Source organism: Chinchilla lanigera, unplaced genomic scaffold (genome assembly GCF_000276665.1).
Source record: "Chinchilla lanigera isolate Chin_1 unplaced genomic scaffold, ChiLan1.0 scaffold00095, whole genome shotgun sequence".
NCBI classification, from domain to species: domain Eukaryota; kingdom Metazoa; phylum Chordata; class Mammalia; order Rodentia; family Chinchillidae; genus Chinchilla; species Chinchilla lanigera.
In genome coordinates, this window is record NW_004955496.1 from 8176679 (window position 1) to 8200030 (window position 23352).

The window sequence follows — 23352 nt, forward strand, 5'->3', positions numbered from 1 at the left end:
TCCAAGGCCATCAGACACTGAGAATCTTGGAAGGACTAGCAAGATATATATTGACTGACTCCTGTTTATCTTATGATTTTTAAGATAGTGTAAGAATCCTTTAAAATTAAGTATAAAACTATCAAATGGCACAGGTTTTCTAATGCTAGATATTTACCCAAAAAACATGAAAGCATGTTTTTTTTAAAAAGTCCTGCACACAAATATTCATGACAGCAATATTTTAATAACCTAAAACTAGAAATAATACCAATACTGATCATGAGCATAAATGAAGGATATTTTTATTCAGTAGAACACTATTCCACAATAAAATGATTGAGGTATTGATAATCACTGCAACAAAGATTAATCTCAAAATAACATTAAATAAAAAAAAATCTGTGCTTCCAAATATGAAAAATTGTATAAAATGCAAACAGAGCCACAGTAACAAAATAATCATGGGATGATTAGAGATAAGTGGTGGAATGAAGAGAAGAAAGATATAAAGGAGCACGTGGAAATTTTGTAAGGATATGGATATATCCATTATAATTGTTATGCCACATATGTCTCATAGTGTGTATTGCCTTTAGATATTTATTAGCTGTTGGAACAGCAATCTATAAATTAAATTATGACTTAAAATAGCATAGTAGTAAACTGCAACAGATATGTGTCATTTTTGTGCTTTAATTCCTTTTAAAATTTATCAGAAAATAACATTATTGTAGTCATTCCACAGACAAATGGATCGTCCTTTCCAATTAATAAGTAAATTGTCAAGACTGATGATACTACATTGTTATAATTTCTATTGCTATGGTTTCTCCCTGTTTTAACTTTGAGGCCTCTCTCTTGTGAATGGTCATAAGCCAAGACAGTCTCTAGGAGAGTTCTGACCAAGGGAAAATGAAGATATGTAGTCAGATGAGACCCAACAAGAAAGTGAAGCCAAAATGCATGAAACAAAAAAAAATGTAGGGGCTGGGGATTTAGCTCAGTGGCACAGCGTCTGCCTGGCAAGTGCAATGTCATGAGTTCGATTCCTGGTACTGGAAAAAAACCAGAGACCCAAAAAAAACCAAACCAAAAAAAATGTATAACTCACAGGACTCAGAGAGGTCAGGAGTGACAGTGGGAAGCTAACAGAATGTTTGGAAGCAGCACATAGTGACTAGCAGTAGATGGAGAACAAGAGAAAGAAGGGAATGTGGGGTTTTCCTGAGGGCAACTTTACTAAGGTGCACAATGCTACACTTTAGGGTTTCTCTTGGCAGAGTTGTGGGATGAACTGGCTAGTTCAAAGAAAACATGTGAAGTGGGAAACTTACTTACATGACTTTGGTGCTTTCTAATAAGTTTTATCATGGCTACAGTTGTGGGCATGTTGGGCTTTGGATCAGTGAAGTGAGGAACAAAGGGGTCATATTACACACAACTCCATGTGAAGGGAAGGTTTAATGAGGCCAAAGGGGACAGGGCATGACTGAATTTCAAGTAAGTTATGTCAGACCTAAAACTAATGTTGAGGTAACTACTACTTTCACCAAATTTATAAACAAACACATCAATAGATTATGAAAAAGTTTATTGCAAACATAATGATGCTTTATAGGAAGAGCACAGAAAGTTTTCATGCAAGTCCAAATTTATTTAAGAGACCAAGTTTAAGTGCATGGCTTTGGGTTTTATTGTGGTTAAGGAGTGGGGCTAGGATAAGTGTTCCACAAGCTCTTGCTTGTGTCATTTGAACTTCACATCAAAGGAAAAAGTTTGCAGACTTTCTTATAAGCTTGCCTAGATGTGAGACAATAAAAGAGGAGAGGTGAGAGCTTAAAGGTCATTGATATGCAAACACTAAAAACAGAATCATATACTTTATCATAATGCTATTTTGATGTTTGAAGACCTAAATTTGCCAACAATCATTCAATAGAATTTAACATAAGTAAGTCATTATGGAACTCTATGTGACTGCAGCCTGAGTCTGATAAAGAAAGTGAAATTCTGTTCAATGTCTTGTTTCAAAGCCTGGTTTTATTTATTTATTTTTATTTTTATTATTATTATTATTATTTTTTGGTTTTTTTCTGGTACCGGGAACCGAACTCACAACCTTGCACATGCCAGGCAGGCGCTTTTGCCGCTGAGCTAAATTCCCAGTCCTCAAAGCCTGGTTTTAAATTGTGAGAGGTGAAATGAATAACTTGGTCACAATAATGTCTGTAACTCTAAAGGGAAACCTTGTATTATGGTCTCTTAGGTTTTATTTTATGCCTTTAGACTACACGCAAGCATTGACATAGGACATTGATTTACAATTTATAATTGTGAACATCTGTGAGACAGGAAATGTCCCAGAATTCTTTATCCCAAAGGGACCAACATTGGATAAAGTTTTGCTGCTACCATTGGTCAGATGAACTGAGTCTGCAGACTCCATAAAAATATTCATATGGAGCTAACTGTTGCCCAAAACATCTGCTGGCTAAGATGCCTGCCAGAAGATCAGCCAACTGTTTTAATCCTTGAGTTCCATCCCCCAGGAACATCCAGGTTAAGGGGATGAAAATTGGGAACTTTTCAGTGAGTTTCCTGTGTGCGATGGTAGCATTACCATCTGTAGAACAGGTAAATCCCCTGTACTCTTCATTTAGTTGAGCCAGGTAGCCCAAGATGGGCCAAAGTGTGCGGGAGAAGGGTGATTTCCCTAACACAATGACATCTGGTGAAGTACAAAGATAATGGAGGGTACCTGTCTCCTTCATGTGCCATATGTTAACCTAAGCTTAACTCTGCCTTGTAGGTCTTCCTCTAGGAATCCTTAGAGGATGTACAAAGCACACCAATGCATAATGCCTGGATATGGGAGTTTGTAGGCTCAGAGTCTGTGAGAATCTCTGTCCCAAAAGAGCTTGGTATGTGTCCAGCAGTTTTCAGCTTAATGGCACATGGTGTCAAGCTTAGAAGAAGAGTGCTTTGCATCAGAAACCATTATTAAATAAGTCATGCAGCTTTCTATGTGGCCTGCCACTGAAGCCTGGTAAGGGAGAAAGACCACTTGTGACCATTATGCCAATCCAGAAGATCCAGGAAGTGAGAGGAGGTTACTAAAGCTTTGGTCCTGAAAGAATAGCTGGTGCACACTAATAAGAGTGCTTTTATATTGAATTTTATAGATTCTAGAATTCATTATAGGGGAACCTATTCAAAAAGTGTTTATTTTGAAGTGACAGCATAAATTGGCTTAACCAAAACTTGTAAAGAATAATATGTTGCCACTAACCTCTCTGCAAAAGTATGAGGGATGTTGGACTTACTTTCACATTGAGGTGGTGGGAGAATCAGTGACTATTCTCTGATAACATCAAGATACAGTGGTCTTCAGTTGGCAGAATGATACCCAAATGTCACTGAGATTATGAGCTTGTTTTTGCTGTGAGGCAGTGCCCATACCCTATTATGAGTGTCTTAGATTTCTTGTTTATAATTCTTCTTTGAAAAAATAAGAGTAAACTTGAAAAACTTAGAGACAATAATTGATTTGTAGAACTTTTTTTCAAAATTACAAACTCATTCTGATACATAGTTAAACAATTGATGTGGTTCAGTTGTCCTTTTCAAAAGTGATGTTGAAATTTAATTGCTAATATAATGCGATAAGGAGCCAACATCTAAAAGAAATCATTGCATCATAAGGTCCTAAGAGAGGCTGTTATTTTTCCTCTGCTTTTTCATTTTCTCTCTAAATTTTTATTTACTTTTTTCTTCTTCTTTCACTAACCCCCTTTCTTTATCTCCAAACTTTTCTTCATCCTTCCTCTTCAATTTTATATCTGCCCTTTTCTTTCCCTTTCTTAATGTTTTATTTCTCCTTTTTCTCTCTCGCTCATTGGCTGCTGAACACTGGCTGAGTCACTCTGAGGTGTGAGGAAACTCTAATATAAACAGGGTTTGGTTGGTGAGAAGACACAGAGTTCTGCTTCTGAGCCAGCTAGAAGGAAAGATGGAGCAAGATAAAGTTTCCATGGATAAACCGAGCAAAGTAAGTCATGGTTTTCTCTTGAAATATATTCTCACCTATGCTCTCCCTAGTAGATATACTTTACCACCTAAGACTGTGTTGTAGATACTACAGGAATGCATGTGTACCATGCTTTACACAAAAGAAATATTCTTGGTAAATTGTCAGTTGTTGATTTTTAAGAAATAAGATCAAACTGTGAAAAAAATTAGTACTATTTAAAGAAATAATTTAGTCAATCCTTCTGTAAAATACAATAAAATCTTTAACAAAATTAAATCATTCTTTAAATATAGTCATTTATTAATATAGAAAAATCAACAGATAAATATCAAAGCTTGAGTTGTATAGAGATTTAATAATAAAATGCAATGAATAAACAAAGGTCATAGGACACAGGAATTAAGTATGAATGTAGGATAAAGTGTTCTTCATATTTTACTAGAATGGACTTTAGCAAAAGAAGTAAAGTTGATATTGCTTCTTGTCCTATTTGCATGATAATTGTCACCGTTCCTTATATTAGTTCCATAATTCATGTTATTCTCTTTGTTTTAAATAATTGATTTATATTAGAAATTATAGTGCAGAAGTTACACTCATAAAGCTGAACTGATCTCCATAATCAGTTGGTCAATAAAAAAACACCTTGTGACATTAGAGTACAAAGAAAAATAATAAACCAACTGGATACCTAGAATAAAAGTTGTTTAAACAAAAATATGTCTCCTATAACAACAGTTTACATTATTCATATATATCATATCCATATATGTCTCCCATGGTAACATTTTATATTATTCATATATGTGTTATATATGTGATTATTTTCAGTAAATATAGTAGATTGTCTGTGCTTCAGAATGGTAAAAGCAGAACCGGACAATATAGTAGATGTGAATTTAATTTTACATTTCATCTGATTCTAATTTAATAAAAGTAAGCTCATTTCATCATTTTATTTTTAAATATACATAGGTTATCACATGCCGGGCAGCCATTGCCTGGACAGCAAATGCCCCCCTGTCCATTGAGGAGGTTCAAGTCGATCCACCAAAGCCTGGTGAAGTTCGAATTAAGGTAAATATAAATGAGACTCTTAGTAGGCATTGCCGCAGAAATGTGTGCTTAGAATGATTTCACAATTTTAAGAGGACAAATGGAATTGGTATACAAAAATAATTAGACTTCATATGATTTACGCCAGGTTTATATTGCTATACATAAGATTTGATCATGGCATTTTATTAAAATGTCACACATACAAGATATGGAAATACTGAAATGCTGGTATTTTAAATACACTATGGTTTTTAAAATTTGAATATCAACACAGGCTATTTTTGACACAGGAACCTCTTTTTCAACAGTTATAAAGTTATTCTGATACGCGTTAGGTGTTATAGTATGACTGTTCTCTCCAAAACTCATGTTGTAGTTTAGTTGCCAATGTAATGGTACAGGGAGGTGATGAAGTCATGGGGCCACCACCCTTATGAACTGATTAAGTTATCATGGGAGTAGATGTTATCATGGGAGTGTCTGCCTAAAAAATTAAATTCAGCATCTGCTCCTCTCTGTACACACATGCTGTGACACAGCAGGGAATTCCTTGCCAGATGCCTGATGTCATGTTCCCGGACTTCTTACCTTCAGTGACTATGAGACAAATAAACTTTTAGATATACTATACCCACTCTGTGGTATTTTGTTTTGGAAGAAGAAAACGGACTAAGAGGACAACAGAGAAGACTGCCACAGTGGGAATGGCGAGAAGACTGAGCTTCCTAACACCAACCAGCTCTCACCGAGTCTCTGATGCAGCCACAGCAGATCTAAAAGACTGTGGCCCAGACACCCATCCCTGTAACCCCAGTTCCCATTAGTAGGGAAGAAGTTCACACCACTCAGGGCATGATGAAAAAACTGTCTTCCCCAGTGGCTACAGTGGAATACCATCGTTTAGGTGGTCTAAAACAAAATTCATTTTTCACAGTTCCGAGCATGAAAGCCTTCAATATCAGAGTCACCAGCATTGTTGAGCTCTGGTAAGTGCTCTCTTCCTGGCTCACAGATGACTCTCTTCTTGCTGTGTCCTCACATGGCAAACACAGAGAGAACCAGCAAGCTCTCTGGCGTGTCTTATAAGTTTTGCCCCAGCCAATATTCTTCTACCAGTTTTCAGAAAACTGTTCTTTATGTTGTCCTATCATGGTAAGTACAATCTACACTGAGATGCCATGTTGCTTCCAAACCGTTGGTATTAATTATAGCACATTTTCAGGCTTTCAGTTTGCACTTGATCAAAGTAGAGTATTTTATAGACCAGTCAGCTTTCAACTTTTTATCTGCAGAATAATTTACATCTACCCAATACATAGTACAGAAACTTGTCTGCCTGATTTACCTGTTAACTACAGGTAAATCATTTCACTCTCCCCTGAGCACTTTTTCTTTACTCTTTGGCTTTTTTAAAAATTTCATGGTCATTGGCAATGGATAAATCATTTTTAAACAGAGTTTCCTGGAAAATTATACTTCCTGTTACCAGTAGTAGCATTTAAATACAGTTTTTACCACTCATCTTAGTATACTCTATATCTAGTGTCATTAAAAGTTATCCATAGCAGCATTTAAGGGTTTTATTGCCTTTCTTTACCTTATTCATGTTAGATATACAAGATCAATATCCTTTCCTTAATTAACTACACAATGATGAAATTCAGAACTTCTTTTTTACCAGGTAAGGAATAACCTAAACTTCAAGGTGGAAAAGGGGCTCTGCACACATTAAAGTGTTTAGGAGAAGAGGTGCTTCTGTAGTACTAACTGTCTCACAGACAAAGCAAAGCATCTCTTCTCACCTGTCCCCCCCTCACCATGGCATACACATTCTTCCTAGTACTACGATCTACCACCCACAACTTGGAAGAATAATAGGAATGCATAAAATAGTATTGATAAAAATGCATAAAATACTATTCTCACTATAAATAGATAATTCTACTTCCTCTACAATCAATATTTGGTATTACCAGGCATTTTATAATTAAAATTTACATTTTTCTGATGACTCAGGAGTCTGAGTATGTTTCATGTGCTTGAGGTCATTTGGAAGAACTTTGTTGTGAATTAGGTAATAGCCTCTTGTCAACTTTTTTTAATGGGTTGTCAATCTTTTCCTTATTTGTAGTTTTTAAATATATATATATATCCTACATAATATAATATGTAGACAGGTATCTAGATTATATATTCCATATACATATAACAATTACAAATTTCTTCTAGTCTGTACCTTGACTCTTCACTCTCTTAATGGTTTATGTATGAAGAGAATTTCATAGTTTTATTGCAGCCCAATTCATAAATGTTTCATTTTATATTCCGATTAAGAAATTGCCTGCCCCAAGTTTGGGAAGAAAATTTCCTTGTTTTTGTATAGAATGTTAACTGGTTTTTATGTTACACTTAGATTTACAAATTAAAATCATCTGGTAGTAATTTTTTGTGCTTGTTGCCCCAGACTCATTTTCTTCCTACTTATATATTAAATTGATCTAGTTTTTTAAAGTCTGTATTTTGCTCTGGTACTTTAGTGCCACTTTGTCTTAAATCCAAGAGCAGGTATGCCTGAGTCTGTTTCTTGATTTTAATTATTTCATTGACCTATTTCATTTATTTTTTGTTGTCCTTTGGATTGGAAGACATGTACTTATCTATCTTTATAATAAAGCCAAAAGCAGCTTTATCATAGCCTTGATATCTTACAGAATAAGCTCTACAATGTGTTCTTCAAATTTATCTTGATTACCCTTGACATTTTGCACTATTGTATTTAAATGTCTTAGAAAAAAAATATATATATATACGGTCAAAATGCATAACTAAACAAGAAATTTTATATTTACTTTGTAGAATACCATTCAGTGTAGTTGGTATGAGTTCTCCCAATTGGATCAACATCATGAATCTCTGGCAGGTTTTTACTGAAGTTTTATGGTTACTTCAATCAGTTAATGTTCAGTTTGATTTATCCTATTGCTAGTCATCTGTTACTTATATTGTACACAGAGTTTTTACTTGTCTTTAGAGGAACACGGAGTTTGAAAAAGCCTCATTTGTCACCATTTGAAGCTGAATTACTCCTGTATAATTTCTACTTCATACTACGCAACTATTTCTCCAGTTAAGTACTATTATCCCAAGTTTACAAATAGGATGCTTGATTTTGAAATTTATTTCAAGCTAGTTAATCAAGAGTGTCAGTGACTGACTACTAGACCATCAGGAATATTTGAAATAGTTCACTGAAACAGAAGAAAAATAGAACATAAATTTCATTTATAACACAGAAAATAGGCTAAAACAGTTTGGACAACAAAAAGGAATGGAAGATAAGATTATTTATAAAGTAAATGTAACAAACTACTTTGCTTAGAGAACTAAATAGAGCCTTGAATGCCAGTAGTTAGGACACATAATTAGAAATTTCCTACAACACTTAATGCAGGAAGACACAAGCTTGTAGGAGAGCTATTTGTTTCCAAAGCCTGAACAAACACAAGAAAACAGAGATGAGTGCCTTCCACCTTCAAAAGTCAAAAAGGAATAAAGGAAATAAGTAAGTATTGAACTAACTGATCAATCAGATTGGTAAAAGTACCAGAGTTCCAAGGATCCATATCTGCTGACTAGGAAGAACAAAAGTAAAGCGAATAGCTGTGTGGAACTAATTGGTGTTATAAGAGACAGAAGTGACCCGCCACCAACTCCAGTAAGCTGTGGAGTCTCTTTACTCTGGAGGTGAACTGGCCATTTGAACTGAAAACCAATTACAAGTTGGAAGAAAGAAAAAAAACTGCACTATGGCAGAGTCTTGAGGGAAAAACTCTTCCACTCTTCTTTTTGAACATGTCAGGAACTGGCATGCTAGGACTGTGCTATGGAAGTTAACGTGAAAAGCCTTGTATTTTAGGCTCTTTGACTGGCAGGTGGAGGGCAATGCAGGGAGAGAAGCATCAGAATGTTCTCTCCAGGGGTTCCTTCCACCTGAGTATATGTACTAAAATAGACCCCAGAGTTTGTGTTATCTGTTTTCTCCCATCCCACTGAACACATAACTTGTTGGTAAAGAGCTAGAAAATAAGTCCCCGGTGTTTATAACGTAAAAGAGGTCTAGAGAAAATTACAGAGACAAAGACATACTAAGTGCTTTGGTTCTTTTTGTGAAACAGCTGTACTACATGGACACAAATGATAGTACCCCAAATGAATAACCCAAGCTTTAAGGGATGTATTCTTCCTCTAGACTTTGAAGTATTGAATTTTTCCTGAAAGAGTCACTCATTTTATAACAAAATATTTTATATTCAGTCATTTGATCACCTTTCAGATTATATCCTCTGGGCTCTGTGGTACTGACAAACACATCCTGGAAGGGAAAAACAGAGTCCCACTCCCTGCAATTTTGGGCCACGAAGGAGCTGGCATCGTAGAGAGTATTGGAGAAGGTGTGGCCAGTGTAAAGCCAGGTAGGTAACTGAGCAAGATATGGTGTGAATGCTGTGTCTAATTCCCTCTCTGATTTTCCCCAAATGTATAATAAAGGTCAAAGGCATCATCAAATATTGATATAAACATTAAAATTCGTTCACATACCAGATTTAGGGCAAAATATAGGCAAGATTCAAGAATTTTCCAAATTTGTGTTTGGCTAAATGGACTCAAAGAAAAGAATAATTTTTCTATAGAAATTACCTCAAGTCTACTTACCAAAAATTAAACTAAGAATTGCAAATATGTATAATATATCATTATATTGTTAAATTTAGAATATGTATAAGAGCTTTTTTTCTCTACACACATATGCGCATGCACATACAGACAGGATAATCTTTTAAATGGATTGGAGTAAGCACCATTTATGATAGTTTTTTCCAGAACTTATGTTTGCTTTCCATATTCATACTTCAAACACATTATTTCATATTATTACATATCATTCTAATAACAAACTGTGTTAGGGTTTACTAGAGAAACAGATATAGTACAAGATATACAAATGTATAAGAAATTATAAGTTTGGCTTACAACGGTCAGCCACAGAGTTGGATGAGGAAGCGTGCAGAGGGTGTCTGCCTGCTGGAGATTGAAGAGCTCAGCCCCAGGCCTGGAGCTCCCTGCAGTGTCCGTGTCAGTCCATATCAGGAGGCTGATGGGTCTGCGACAGAATGCTGAAGAATCTATGATGAAGACTGGAGAGCCTATACCCGAAGGCTGAAGAGTCCCAGGCAGAAGCCGAACAGTCTGCACCAGAAGCCAGGAGATGACCAAACCAAAGGCGAAGACTGGAGCTCCTCCGAAGAACCAGCAGTCAGTCTTTTCTCAGTTTTTTTTTTTTTTTTTAATGCAGCCTACCCACCCTGGGGGTGTGGGGGTGGTCCTCTATACCCACACCCTCTGCATGCCTTCCTCTTGCACAAGCTTAGGATGAACGTAAAGTAAGCACCCTGGCTCCCTGCTGAGTCACTTAGCCAGACCTCTAGACTCCTCAAATTGACACAGTGTATCAACCATAACACAAACATACGTTATATATATTATGCCCACTTTATTCATGAGGAAAGAAAAGCTTTGGCAAAATTATCTTATTTAGTTGATTTAGCCACTTAATGGCAGAGCTAGAATTAAGGACACTGGCTGTCTTATCTCAAATTCTAAACTCTTGTCCAGCAATAAACTATGTCATAACAAGTTTTAATTTTAGTCTTAACACTAGAGTATTAATTTATTATTTGAACAAATATTAAATATATACTAAGTGTAAACTGCCTTTCTCCTGGGATAGAATGCTAATTAAAATAGGCAAGCCTTATACCACAAACATTGATCATGACTCTTAAACTTTCTTACCTTTGAATTTGTTACTTCTGAAGTAAATCTCAGAATTCTCATTATCCTTTGTTCATTTGCATTAAAATTGACTTCTTTTCATTTCAGAATGAAGTATTAATTAACTTCAAAAGTAACGACAATTTTCATTACAACACACTGATAATATCTACTGCAATTTCCTATCAATAAACATAGTGTTAATTTTGTTCTATTTCTCCACCCAGGCGATTAACCACATTCTTTGTTCTCTTTCCCTAGGAGACAAAGTATTAATGTTTCCTCTTCCTGAATGCAGAAAATGTAGATTTTGCTTGCATTCCAAGGGTAACTTCTGTTTGAAGGAAAAGTTAGTTTCAATTTGTTTGACTTTTTCTCACCCCATGTACTTTCATTATAACAAGTATAGACTTTGAGCTAAAATCCTTTGTTTCTTCTTTGCCACTCTGTGTGTTTGTGGAACAGGATCCTCTCTCCAACTGGATTAATGTTAGATGGAACCAGCAGATTTACCTGCAGAGGAAGGAAGATTTACAATCTTTATGGCACAAGCACATTCACTGAATATACTGTAGTACATGAAATTGTAGTGGGGAAAATTGATGCTGGTGCTCCTATGGATAAGGTCTGCATCATGAGCTGTGCAGTGCCTACAGGCTTTGGAGCTGTGTTTAACACTGCAAGGGTGAGAATATACTTTGGAATTGTGCTCAGTGACTAACTACACAATGTCAAACCTGGGGCCATGTATTCAGAGAGCTCTTTCCTACACTGTTAAAGCCAAAATGTTTTTTTATTCTTTCCTTTTTAACACAGGAGCATCAGTTATGGATGCCTTATAGAATTTATTCTCTGAACTTTCAGGTCACCCCAGGTTCCACTTGTGTGGTTTTTGGACTTGGAGGAATTGGCTCAGCAGTTGTCATGGGCTGCAAAGCCTCTGGTGCTTCTAGGATCATTGGAGTTGACATCAATGAGGAGAAGTTTCCCGGGGCGAGGGCATTCGGAGTCACTGACTGTCTCAACCCACGGAACCTCAAGAAACCTGTCCAGGAGGTGGTGATGGAAATGACAGGTGGTGGTGTTGACTTTGCCTTTGAAGCTGTTGGACTCACTGATACCATGGTTTGTGGTCTTGCATGTTGTGTGGTCTTGGGGCACAGTGAGGGGTGCTGCTGTCAACATTTGGATACACATTACATCAGCTTTATAGAGACATGAAATTAATTTTGTTTTCTGTTTTGTTTTGCTTGGGGGAGGTTGGAGCATTTTTCTTTTATGCTGGAAATTAAATTCAGGACCTGGCACATGTAAGCACACATTCTACCATTGCATTAAACCTGTTTTTGATAAAATTACTATCATTACTATTAATTTGAGCACATCTTAGATGCCTTACACTGTGCCAATGCATTTTTATATCTTATCCCACTTAATCTCTGTATCACTCTTACTAGCTAAGTAGTAATAATATCCATGTTTTAAATATTGAAAATCTTAATCCCATTGAATGTAAGCAGTTTGTTTAGGATTTTATTGTGAATGTACTGCATACTTTTCAATTCTATGGTATTTCTACCATATTATTATCCTGAGACTATGTTTTAGAATTGTGAGTATGAGATATCGGGCTACTGAGAAGCTTATGTTCTACTTCTGGAATTAGGTTGCAGCTTTGGAATCATGCCACGTGAGCTATGGAGTATGTGTGATTATTGGAGTAGCACCCTCAGATTCACAACTCTCCTTTGACCCAGTGCTGATTCTCCCTGGGAGGACCCTGAAAGGTGGTGTTATAGGAGGTAGGTCCTTCATCTTGCCTTTTCTTTTCTCAGAATCTCAGACACACTGCCTGCTTCTTGGTAAGAAATGAGGGGGAGGGGAAGTAGGGAAAACAATCCTCTATGAAAGGAAATAAAAGACAGTATATCAAAAACAGAAAAGCATGTATCCCAACATAGATACTTATTACCCATAGCAGCAAAAAGAGATTATGAGTTTAACATTATTGATAAGCTATCAGAGATCACATTTTATGGTGCTTATTGGCACTTTGATATTCCCTAATTTGTGGAGAGCCAGGTATATATTTGGGCCACTCCCTAGTACAGAATAAGACTGGAAGAAAATCTCACTGTATTGATCCACAACACTGACTTGGTAAGTCATCCTAACCTGCTCTTTCGGAACAAGTCATCGGCTCTTTGTGGAATGACACACATCTATGTGTTTGAGGCCTGGTCATAATGCCCATGCTGTGGAACTGTAGGAGATGGGACCTCTTGGGAGGTCCCCAGGTTACTGGGGACACAGTTCAATAGGGATTGTGGTGGCTCCTAAATCTGTTCTTCCTCTGATTTTGCTTCCTGAGGCATAACATAAGCAGTTTTCTCTGCCAAATGCTTCCATGACGATATGCTGCCTCATTAGAGGCCCTTATCACCACAGTCTTAGATTGGAACCTCCAAATATACTAGTCAAGACAAACCTTTTTCTCTTTGTAAGTTAATTATCTCAGGTATTTTGTACTAGTAATGGGAGGTGAATTGATATTTATTAAGCAACATAAAATATTTGTAGTCAGGGCTCTGATAAAGAGTACCAGCTATCTTTTTAAGAAAGAGCTCAACTTTTCTTTGGAATCCAATCTTAATTAACATTTTGTTTATGGCCTTAAATAAAACATTAAATGTCTGTAAAGAACTTCGTTAGGAATATAAATATTTAGGTTCAGCTTTGTCATTTTCTAGATGTGCATTAGTGTCTTGCAACATACATATGGTTTACTTTAATCAAGTATAGAAGATGACAGACACATAGACAACTGTCTTGAGAGAACATTTGCCTACAGTGCCCAAGAGCCAGGTCCATGAGGAGGCATAAGGGATGAACTGGAAATTCGAGGCCAGAGCTTTATTATGGTTTTTACAGAAAGGAACAGATAATAGTTTAGACTTAAACAGCTGGAATAATTTTGATGGGTGGCTCCTAGTTATCTGTTAACTGGCCCTGAGGTTATTTAGGGATGAGGATATTGTCTCCAGTGCCTGATAACAGGAGAAAGGCATAAAGGAAAGTGACAGTATGTTCTCGATCTTGGTTGGTTTGTGTATCAGAAGTGTGCTCCTAGACAAGTTCTCTGATATCTCTAAGAGTTCATTAACCTTGGAAGGCAGAGTCCCCCCGCTGGGTCCCCAGGGACCTGTAATGGAAAAGTATTATAAAATATAGAAATTAGAAAATATGATTCGTATAATCAGTGAAAAATATTCATACTCTGTGAACTTCCACCCATTCAAAGTTACAAAAACAAGAAAAATAACCCATGTGTGCCTTAATCTTGGTGATCAAATAGTAGACAGGATCTAAAACCTAGGCATGGTACCCTACTGCACTGCTCTTCAAAGCATATCTACAAAGTAGATTCATCTCGGAGGTTGAAATGTGAGGTTTGTGAAGCAGATATATATGGAGGTTTTAATGCAGTGAGAGAAGTAACTCAGGCCCATCCAGCTGGAAGGTAAGCTGTTACAGGACATGGTAGTGGCCTGCAGACAAAGAAATGTGGATTGGTGCACTGTGATCAGAACAGTCTGGGTGTGCTCCACAGACCACAGGACCCCCCTGGGTAGGACTTCTCTAGGACACCTGAGCCACCCTACTAATTGAGCAGCAACTGGATTCTCCTATGGAGTAAATTACCTTGCTTTTTGTGCATAGGAAAATGATCCAAAGGTGAGCAACTGACCATCTGCTAATAATACTTTTATCAACTTTTACATAAATAGTTCATTTGATTCTTTGGTCAGTTTTGATCGTTTGTATGTTGTGTTACTTTTTCCTTTCCTTCTACAGAGTATAAAACGAGATCCTCCATTCCTAAACTGGTAACAGAGTATATGCAAAAAAAATTTAACATAGATCCACTTATAACCCATCAGCTGCCTTTTGAAAAAATTAACAAGGCATTTGAATTGTTCCGCAATGGACATTGGTAAGTATTGTGTGTGAGTGGTATATGTGTGCGCATGTGTGTAAGATGTGCCAGTGTGAGACATCTTATTTTATCCACAATCTTATGAAAAATTTACAATTTGGTATCTCAGACATATTTCTATTCAAAAAATAATCATTATACTATATATCAAGATCTTGCACTAGACCCACAGGCAAAACAGAGCTAAGTGTAATGCAAGGTAGTGATGACTTGATCTTGGAGTGCAAGATACTGTATACAGTATATGAACAACTAAAATATAGTGATGGATATTATATCTGGTGACAACATCCAAGACTCAAAGATCAGGCCACAAAGACTTAATTTCTTACTGAGTAGAGTGAAGAGAATACTCAGAGAGAAGATCACCATTGGGATGAGTCTTGGAAACTTATAGATCTACAACATGAAAATTCTGGGTATAAGGCACAGCAGAAATTGGGACTATGTACAAGAACCAGTTGCATCTTGTGGGAGTCTGGGAGGCTAGGAGACCCTCTAGTTCCTTGGCTTGATCCCCTCACCCTGGTAGGAAGAAAAGCAGGAGGTGAGGTGAGGCTGACTGAAAATCGAAGATCCCTCTGGCATGAAATGAGGAACAAAAAACAAGAAAGAAAGTAAAGTGAACCAGAGGTTTAACTATAATATGGCAAAACCAGGGACTGCCAAATAGCGATTGAACTGTTTCACAGGGAGAAGCCCAAACTGAGCTTCTCAGCCTGGTGTTTTCAGCTTGTCCATACTTATAAGTGTAAGCTGATTCCTAAAAATAACTGTTTCACTGATTGGTATAATCTAGGCCAATCAGGGCTTTAGCTTTTATTTCTGGGGTGAGCTAAGGTTTGTAGGGCCTAAGGGCACATAGCAAATACACACCCAGGTCCCACAGAGGGCAACCTCCTTAAGAACACCATGCAATGAAAGTGTATGCTCGTCTTATCCATGTTAGCCACCCAGATCATGCACCATACTGCCTCTTCCCTTCTATCCCTACAAACCATAGAAGAAACAACAAAATGTGCATATAGTAAAAAGCGAGTATCTATCACTAGTTCTAGAAAAACAACAAACTGTTCTCAACTTGCCAACAGTGGATTAGAAGTACTTCCTTCATAGGAAAAGATAGGTATGCAGAACATTTGGAAAAACTGCAGGATATGAGACTAAGCCAATATTTCTTATATATACAATAATGTGTCTGAGAAAACCTAAACTAAAATTGAGACACCACATAGATTTTTGTGAATATTCAATATAGCATTCCAGAAAAGAAATCTAAAGACCAAAGTCATCAAAGTTGTGGGAATAAATAAAAAGGTGCATGTAATTTTTTGAGTAACTGATTTAGTCATCAAGGCTATGGAGAACATGCTTTTATTTGTGGGATGGCCACTTTTTCAGAGTTAACTTATAAGAACACAAAAGCTGCCATTTCTGCCCTTTACATTAACTATGACTAACACTGTGATAAGCTCTTGTCATTAATTTTAAGCAGTTATCTTCACCATTCTGAAACCTAATTCCAGAACTTCACCTTAGAACAAGGCAGTTCACCAGCTTGCTCATAAATGCCTCTTGCCATTTACGTTACTGAAGTGAATTAGCAGCCAATGTTACTTCTCTTTAAATTTAATCTGTTAGAATTTCCTTGGTAATTATGTATTACTGAGAAACTTTAGACTATGACGCAGATGGGGAAAATTGACATTCTTTCCAACATTGGCACTGTGTGTGTGGTAACAGGACAAAATGCAGTAGGAGGACCTCAATGAACTGTTTCTAAGGAAAGAAAACATAGACCAGGCCTCTGGAGCTATATAGAAACTCCTGGGCTACAGAACCATTAATAGGTCTCAGTCCCACAAACAGAAGGCACTTGTAGAACTCTTTGTGCTAAGGGACCTCAAGAACTTAGATTTTTATAGGTTATGAACAGATGTAAACTCTGAGGTCCCTTGATATCACTTTCACTCATGGAAAATAAAATTAAGACCAAAAGAAGTACAAGCCACTTTCCGGGATCACACCATTACTGACTGAGCAGATCCTCCCTCCCAAATTCTCACTATTCCTTTCCTTCTGTGCACATTCCATGTTACTCTAACATTTCGTCACTTTACCTCTTGCACTCAATGCCTCTGTCACATCAAGCTTCTTTCACTCCTTCCCATCCTGCCCCTCAAGGATGATGGAGGCTTCCATGACCCTGAGCCTTCACCCTTATAATCCCTCATGCTGGGATATACCCTGCCCGTATCCACACAGCCAAACTCCATGGCTCTACTCCTAGACATCCTCCAACTCCTTGTATATGGAGGTCTTCAAGCTCTCTGTTTGCACTCATGCCACCCTTACTCTCCCCGTGCTAACGTGTAAGATGTTACATTGTAATCATCTGATTAGTTATTTGTCAGATGAATTCTGGAATGTCACATTTTTAATTATAACCCCAGCAGCAAGTATAATGCCTCAAACATGCAAGTTGCTCAGTAGAAAAAAAATTCTGTTTAAATAAATCAATAAATAAGAACATTAATTAGTGAACAAAATTCCCTAAAGCAAACGCCTTAGAATAGTAGATTTAGAAAGCTTTTCAGTATTCAGCATGTATTATTCTTCCTGATAGAGAACAGTTTGACAGCTATTAAAAATAAGGGCATAGTGCCACAGGAAATGAGGAATGAAAGAAGTTCACACTTGAGATGGAAAGCAGTTGAGATTATCCTTTGCAGCATTTAGAAACTAGAGAGGGTCTGTGGGAATCTCCTCTCAGCAGACTAGCTAACAGGCAGCTAGAGGGATGAGAAGTCAGAGGGAAATGAACTACACAACTTTGGATCCAAAAGAGACAACAGGTCATGGATCCTTTTGCCCTAGTTTCTTTGCTACTTGTAATTGCCAGTGACCCACTGGATATGATTCCAGAGACATTTTCTGATGTCTGTGGGGCAGGGAGGGGTTAGTATAGAGATAACAAATGCACATGGGTGGACAAGTGTGTCTCTTAAAATACATATGTTATACTTATTTTGCATGATGTGTAGTTGGCAGGAAAATCAGTGGCTTCAATATTTGCATTTTTTTGTGTGTTTCAGCATCCGTTGTGTCCTCTTATTTTGAGACCCACATAATGAAGATTGAAAACTGACAATCTCCCACAATGATTCTTCATTCTTCTTTATCCCCTAGGTAACTTAGTTGCAACACATAAAAGCCAGGATTAGAAAAAGGAGACTTCTAGAGCTTTAAGAAATAAAACTATTACATAAAATTAACTGTTTTGAAGCACGTGTTTATATTTTGACCTAAATTTTGAAGAGAAGAAACAAGAAAGGCTTTGAATCTACACTAAAGATCTCATTTTTTTTTAAAGTGATGGTAATACTGGGGACTGGAGCCAGGTGTTTTGTCAATTAGCTACATCCCCAGTTTTTAAAATTTTTATTTTGAGACAAGTTCTTGCTAGGTCACTTAGTTGCCAGACCAGGCTTGAATTTAGAATCCTGCTTGCTCAGTCCCCTGAGTGCTGAGATTACAGGTGTGCACCACCATGTTGATCACAATCTCACTTTAAATTTGTTTTATTTTGGAAAGTCCTCAATTCAGTTTATATTTCTAAAAAACTTATTTACAATATAGGACGCTTTTCCAACATCCTGTGCGTATCTGAGTTGAGCTGTTTCAGAAATACCTTCACTGATAATCTCCCTTCTTAAATTCAAGCTGGACATGAAATGGGCCAACCTTTCTCAGTTAGAATGGTGGGAAGAGTAAATGCTGACCAATCCTCAGACAGTCACTCCCTCTTGCCTTTTGCAAACAATAACACATCTTTTCTATTTCCCCTGAATATGCTGCTCCATCCTCAGTAGGCCTGCAGTCTTAGAGTGGACTTGAGTCAATCCCTTTCTGCGCTCCATTTCTTCAGTTTATAAGGAATAGTTTAATGCCACACTGACTCTTGACTGTGTTTGTCACAAACTGGCTGGAACTTTGGCATGCTGAGTCTCCATGTAACAACTACGAATGAGGGAAGGGCAACTGGCAGGGTTTGAGGGAATCATCACTTGGATCCTTAGCAAAATGCAGAACATAAGAATAATAAAGAAATGAATCTTTGACTCTACTTCTGCCTAAAAACTGCATCAAATACTTATTATATTACATGATACACTGCAACTAGAAAACCTTCTAGTATATACACCAAAGGTTCTCTTAAGTGCATGTTTGAGCTCCAACAGGTGTCTGTTTTCTAGCCAAAGAACTAGAAGAAAGGAAGTCTAGCAAGACGGAAAGAAATCTCATAGATAGTAACTGTTTTCTTCCACTAAATGCATCAGAAATAAAAGCTGGCATCCCACTCCTTCCCATGGTAGTGAAGTCTGAATGGAGGACTTAACCATCTACATTATCTTGCTGTAGTAGAAGCATCCACCCTCACCCTTCCACCATGTTACTGGATAAGGTCAAGGCGTGACTTAGAATTTCACCCTCACCAGGTGGTGATGAGCCTTTCCTTATAACACTAGCGTGGAGTCTGAAATCCCATGCTGACCTACAAAACAAGATGCCACCTCCCCCATATTGCTAGATGAGGTTAGACCAGACCTGTAGAACAGACAGAACTTTAACTGAAACCTAGCAATGGTGACACCACTGCAACTCAAAACTTACATCCCTTCTCATGTCAGTAGAGTCCCTGTGAGCAGCAGACACATTTGGGAACCTGAAAATCTACCCAATTTGACAGTAATGAAACAGTCCCTCCTTTCCTGCCATAACTGGGTACTTTTTCAGAGAGGACCAGCTAAATTAAATCAATCAATAGGAGACGTCTAGGGGTCAGAGCAAATCTCAAATACTGACCTCAAAGCTATTCAATCAAGGGAGCCGAATTTGAATTAGAACAGTCTGTGGAACAATTTTTGCTCCACAGTAGCAATTAGTGGAGTCTCTTAGCTGTATGTGGTCAAGGAATGACTTTATTGAAAAGGGAAGAGAAATAAGGAGATAGATAGTTATCTTGTCATAGTAAGGTAGGGAGTTCGGAGCCAGAACTCAGAGCTTTATTCTCAGCTCCCTTCATTACATGGCATGAAAGGGTCTATCCCCTTTAGAGTTGTTATAACTGGATTGGCTGTTCTGGGCTCTGATACCACTAATTTCTATTAGGAAATAATATGTTGGTGGTGTTTCCTGGATGTCAGATGTTCTAAAGTGTTAAATATGTTTCTAACAATGTCCTGTAGAATAGTTTCCCCTTTACTTCTCTGTATTCAGTGTATTTCCACCTAGTCCACATTATGTCCAATCTGAGGGTCTCATTCTCTATAGATATCAAGAGAGTATGGTCCTTCCTGGGGTCAAGCAATTGAATTGTGGACAGTAGTGTATATGAAATTTGGCCCCTATAATTGCTCCCCTAGCATCATCAACAATGTGCATCTGACAAGTTTGTGGTGTGATGTTGCTGAGGCCCCTCATAGGTGTAGACCCATGGTCTTTCTCTCTGGTGTTGCTGTAGGGGTTGATGTCCAGGAGCAACTCTTCAGCACCCTGCACACCTGCTTGGGGCATGGTCTTTGGCTAGGCCTTTTTGTCTCTTATTCTTCAAGTAAAAATGTTCACCAAAGTATGACTGGGCCTGCCTTGTGGATGAAGCAAGGTCCACTGCCTGTTACCTGTGGTGGTAGTATAATTGAGCATCAGAGGGTCTTCCCAGAGTACTCAGAGTGTTACTCCCAGTCCCCTGAATCATGAAGAACAGTGGTAATGAAGGACAAAGATGCCAGAAATGATGACACAGGTCTGCAATCCCAACACCCAAGAGGCAATGGAAGGTGGACTGTGAGACTGAGGTCAGTCTGGGCAACGAAGAGGAGCACTGCCTCACAATATACAGGAAACATAAATAAAACAAATTAGGGATGCAATTCAGTTTCCTAGCTCTGCATGTAAACACACACATACATTATTCACTTACACACACGTGCGTGTGCACATGCATGCACCAAACAAAAGCAAAAACAAAAGCAAAACAACAAAAGAAAATAAAATTTAAAAAATTAAGAAGACAAAATAAGAATTTGACTATTATATGGGAAAAAGGAAAAGGGTAGTTAAGACACAAAAAGTGAAATGAAAGGAAAAATAATGCATAGAAAAGAGAATATAAGTATATATGAAGTAATCAGGAAACAGAAAAGATTCTTAATGAAAAATGAAAGATTACCTCCAATTAGGTAGTCAGACATGTCAACAAGAGTGGATCATCACCACCATGCCAATCTGCACTTCTCTCCATGTCTTCCTTGGGCTCTGTGTTCCTTAGGGAGAGCAAAACTAGAGGTAATTAATCTCCTCCTACTTTGGGACTCTTTGCCTGGTCATCAGATGGGTGGTTTGGAACTGAAGATGATGAAATGTGGTAGACACTGGCATTTTTGTGCTGTGTGCCCTGCAAAGGTGACCCTGGAAGGAAGTCTAATATCTTTGCACCCCTCTTAAAGAAGCTGAGGCTCAGAGACCTTGAATGATTTTCTCAGTTACTCAGAGGCCAGGTGAATGAGCTTGGGTGAAGTCCCGCCTCTGTGCTTCCAGACCCCATGTTCTTTCCCATAATTTGACACCATTCATTCATGCCTCACCTATTCTTCAAGACCAGCCTGGACTACACAATGAGTTCAAGTCCAGCCCGAACTCCGTAGTGAGAACCTGCCTCAAAAAAACTATAAATAAATAAATAAATAAATAAGCAAGCTCTTCTTTCTCAATTCTTATCTTTGTAACCATATAATGCTAGCAGAAACCTCTAATGAAGCATTAAATAGAAATAAAGATGGTGGAGATTTTAGTCTGTGCTACTGTAACAAGGTATCTGAGCTGGGAAATTTATAAAAAACAGACAAGTATTGCTCAGAGTCTGAAGATTAGGAGTCAAAATCAAGGGACTGGCAGGTTCAGAGTACTTGTTTTGTTTTATTTTAAATTTTTTAGTTTGTACAAAAAAAGAAAAACAAAACAAGGCCAGGCCTGGTGGCACACACCTGTAATTCCAGCACTTGGGAGGCTGAGGCAGGAGAATTGTTGCAAGTCGGAGGCCAGCCTGGGTTACAAAGTGAGCTCAAGGCCATCCTGAAGTGCATAGTGAAACCCATAGTGAAACCCTCAAAAAGACAAAAAAAAAAAAGTAAAAATTTCATAATAAAATAATAGGAGAATAACTGTATTTAATATATTGAGTATTGTTATCTTTAAAGTAATTACAGTACAAGATATGGCCTTTAAAAAATTCTCCAAATGATATTAGCACAAACTTTTCTTTTTAATAAACTAAGAGAAACTAGTATAACTATGCCAGATTCTTTCTTTTTTTTTGAATAGTCTAATATTTTATTTGTATTTTCTTCCAATTTACACAGTAAAATGTAGAGTTCTTTCCATGTAAAGAATTTTAATTTGTATTTTCTGCAATAGGAAGTCAAAATGTCATAAGTGCTAAGATAATATATCCAATTATATACAAAATCATAAGTCAACCAATAAGTTCAAACATTGATTACAATCATTTTAAATTGTGAAAACCACATTTTGTGAAAATTTTTTCTGGAAGTAGCATATCAACACATATAATCTAGGTCAGCGACGGCAAAACTTTTAGAGCTGTTAATGATAACAAACAGCCCACAGTGGCACAGATGCCAGAGGCTCGCCACCACCAACCTAGATGAAGCCCAAAGCAAAAAGAATGATGTTAAATTATCACAGTGTCAGTGTCACCCTATCATGGAATGAGGTGTTCTTTCTACATATGCATAATATAAATAAAAAGTCAGATTCCTTTTTAAGTGTCAAAATGACTATTCTACTTTAACCATTTTCATTAAAAGTTTGTAAAAATATAACTTATAAAACTGAATACATTCAATACAGGGTAGCATAGGCCTTGATAACTAAGGATCTTTATGAAAGACAAGTATTTATTAAGCTATTATTAAACTATTTCTGTGTGTGGGGTGAGCCTCTTTCCTGCTCTCTAAAATTAAGGGGCCCCGCCTTGGGAGTGTTTGTATAGTTATTCCATTTCCTTTGTTCTCATTTCACTTTTTTTTTTGGTATTGGGAATCAAATTCCCAACCTCACACTTGCTGGGCAGGCGCTGTGCCACTGAGCTACATCCCTGGCCCTCATTTCACATTTTTATCAGCAAAGTTCTCAAGACTTGCCATTCAAACACAGAAAGTCCTTTAGTCTTGGTTCCACCATGTGGAAACATTCACAATGTCTCTTGCTGAGTGGGAAGGGGATGCCCAGCCCAGGGATTGAGGGGTCATATGTATATTCCCCTACCTATCTTGTGCAGCCCTTTGGTTGCTGAAATTTTGTTTCCAAAACAAAATTTGTAAATTTTTGGCAGCCTTTTACCTTTGATATTTGTTGTTCAAATGTTCCT

The 23352-nt window shown here is 37.4% G+C and overlaps 1 protein-coding gene and 1 long non-coding RNA gene across 2 annotated transcripts; one reads left to right on the forward strand and one right to left on the reverse strand.

Annotated features, from left to right (window-relative positions):
* Positions 1–2053: 2053 nt before the first annotated feature.
* LOC102026994 (alcohol dehydrogenase 1-like) lies at positions 2054–18175 on the forward strand. Its single transcript, XM_005406279.2, has 9 exons — positions 2054–4030; positions 4988–5089; positions 9405–9543; positions 11165–11252; positions 11369–11588; positions 11768–12028; positions 12570–12705; positions 14759–14897; positions 17996–18175. Exons 1-9 carry the CDS (start codon positions 3992–3994, stop codon positions 18018–18020), a joined length of 1149 nt encoding a protein of 382 aa, XP_005406336.1. The 5' UTR covers positions 2054–3991; the 3' UTR covers positions 18021–18175.
* On the reverse strand, positions 11246–21985 carry LOC106146815. Its single transcript, XR_001231402.1, has 3 exons — positions 21947–21985; positions 21133–21226; positions 11246–11416 (listed from the first exon to the last, which is right to left on the reverse strand). It is a non-coding gene; the product is annotated as an uncharacterized LOC106146815 (long non-coding RNA).
* Positions 21986–23352: the final 1367 nt, after the last annotated feature.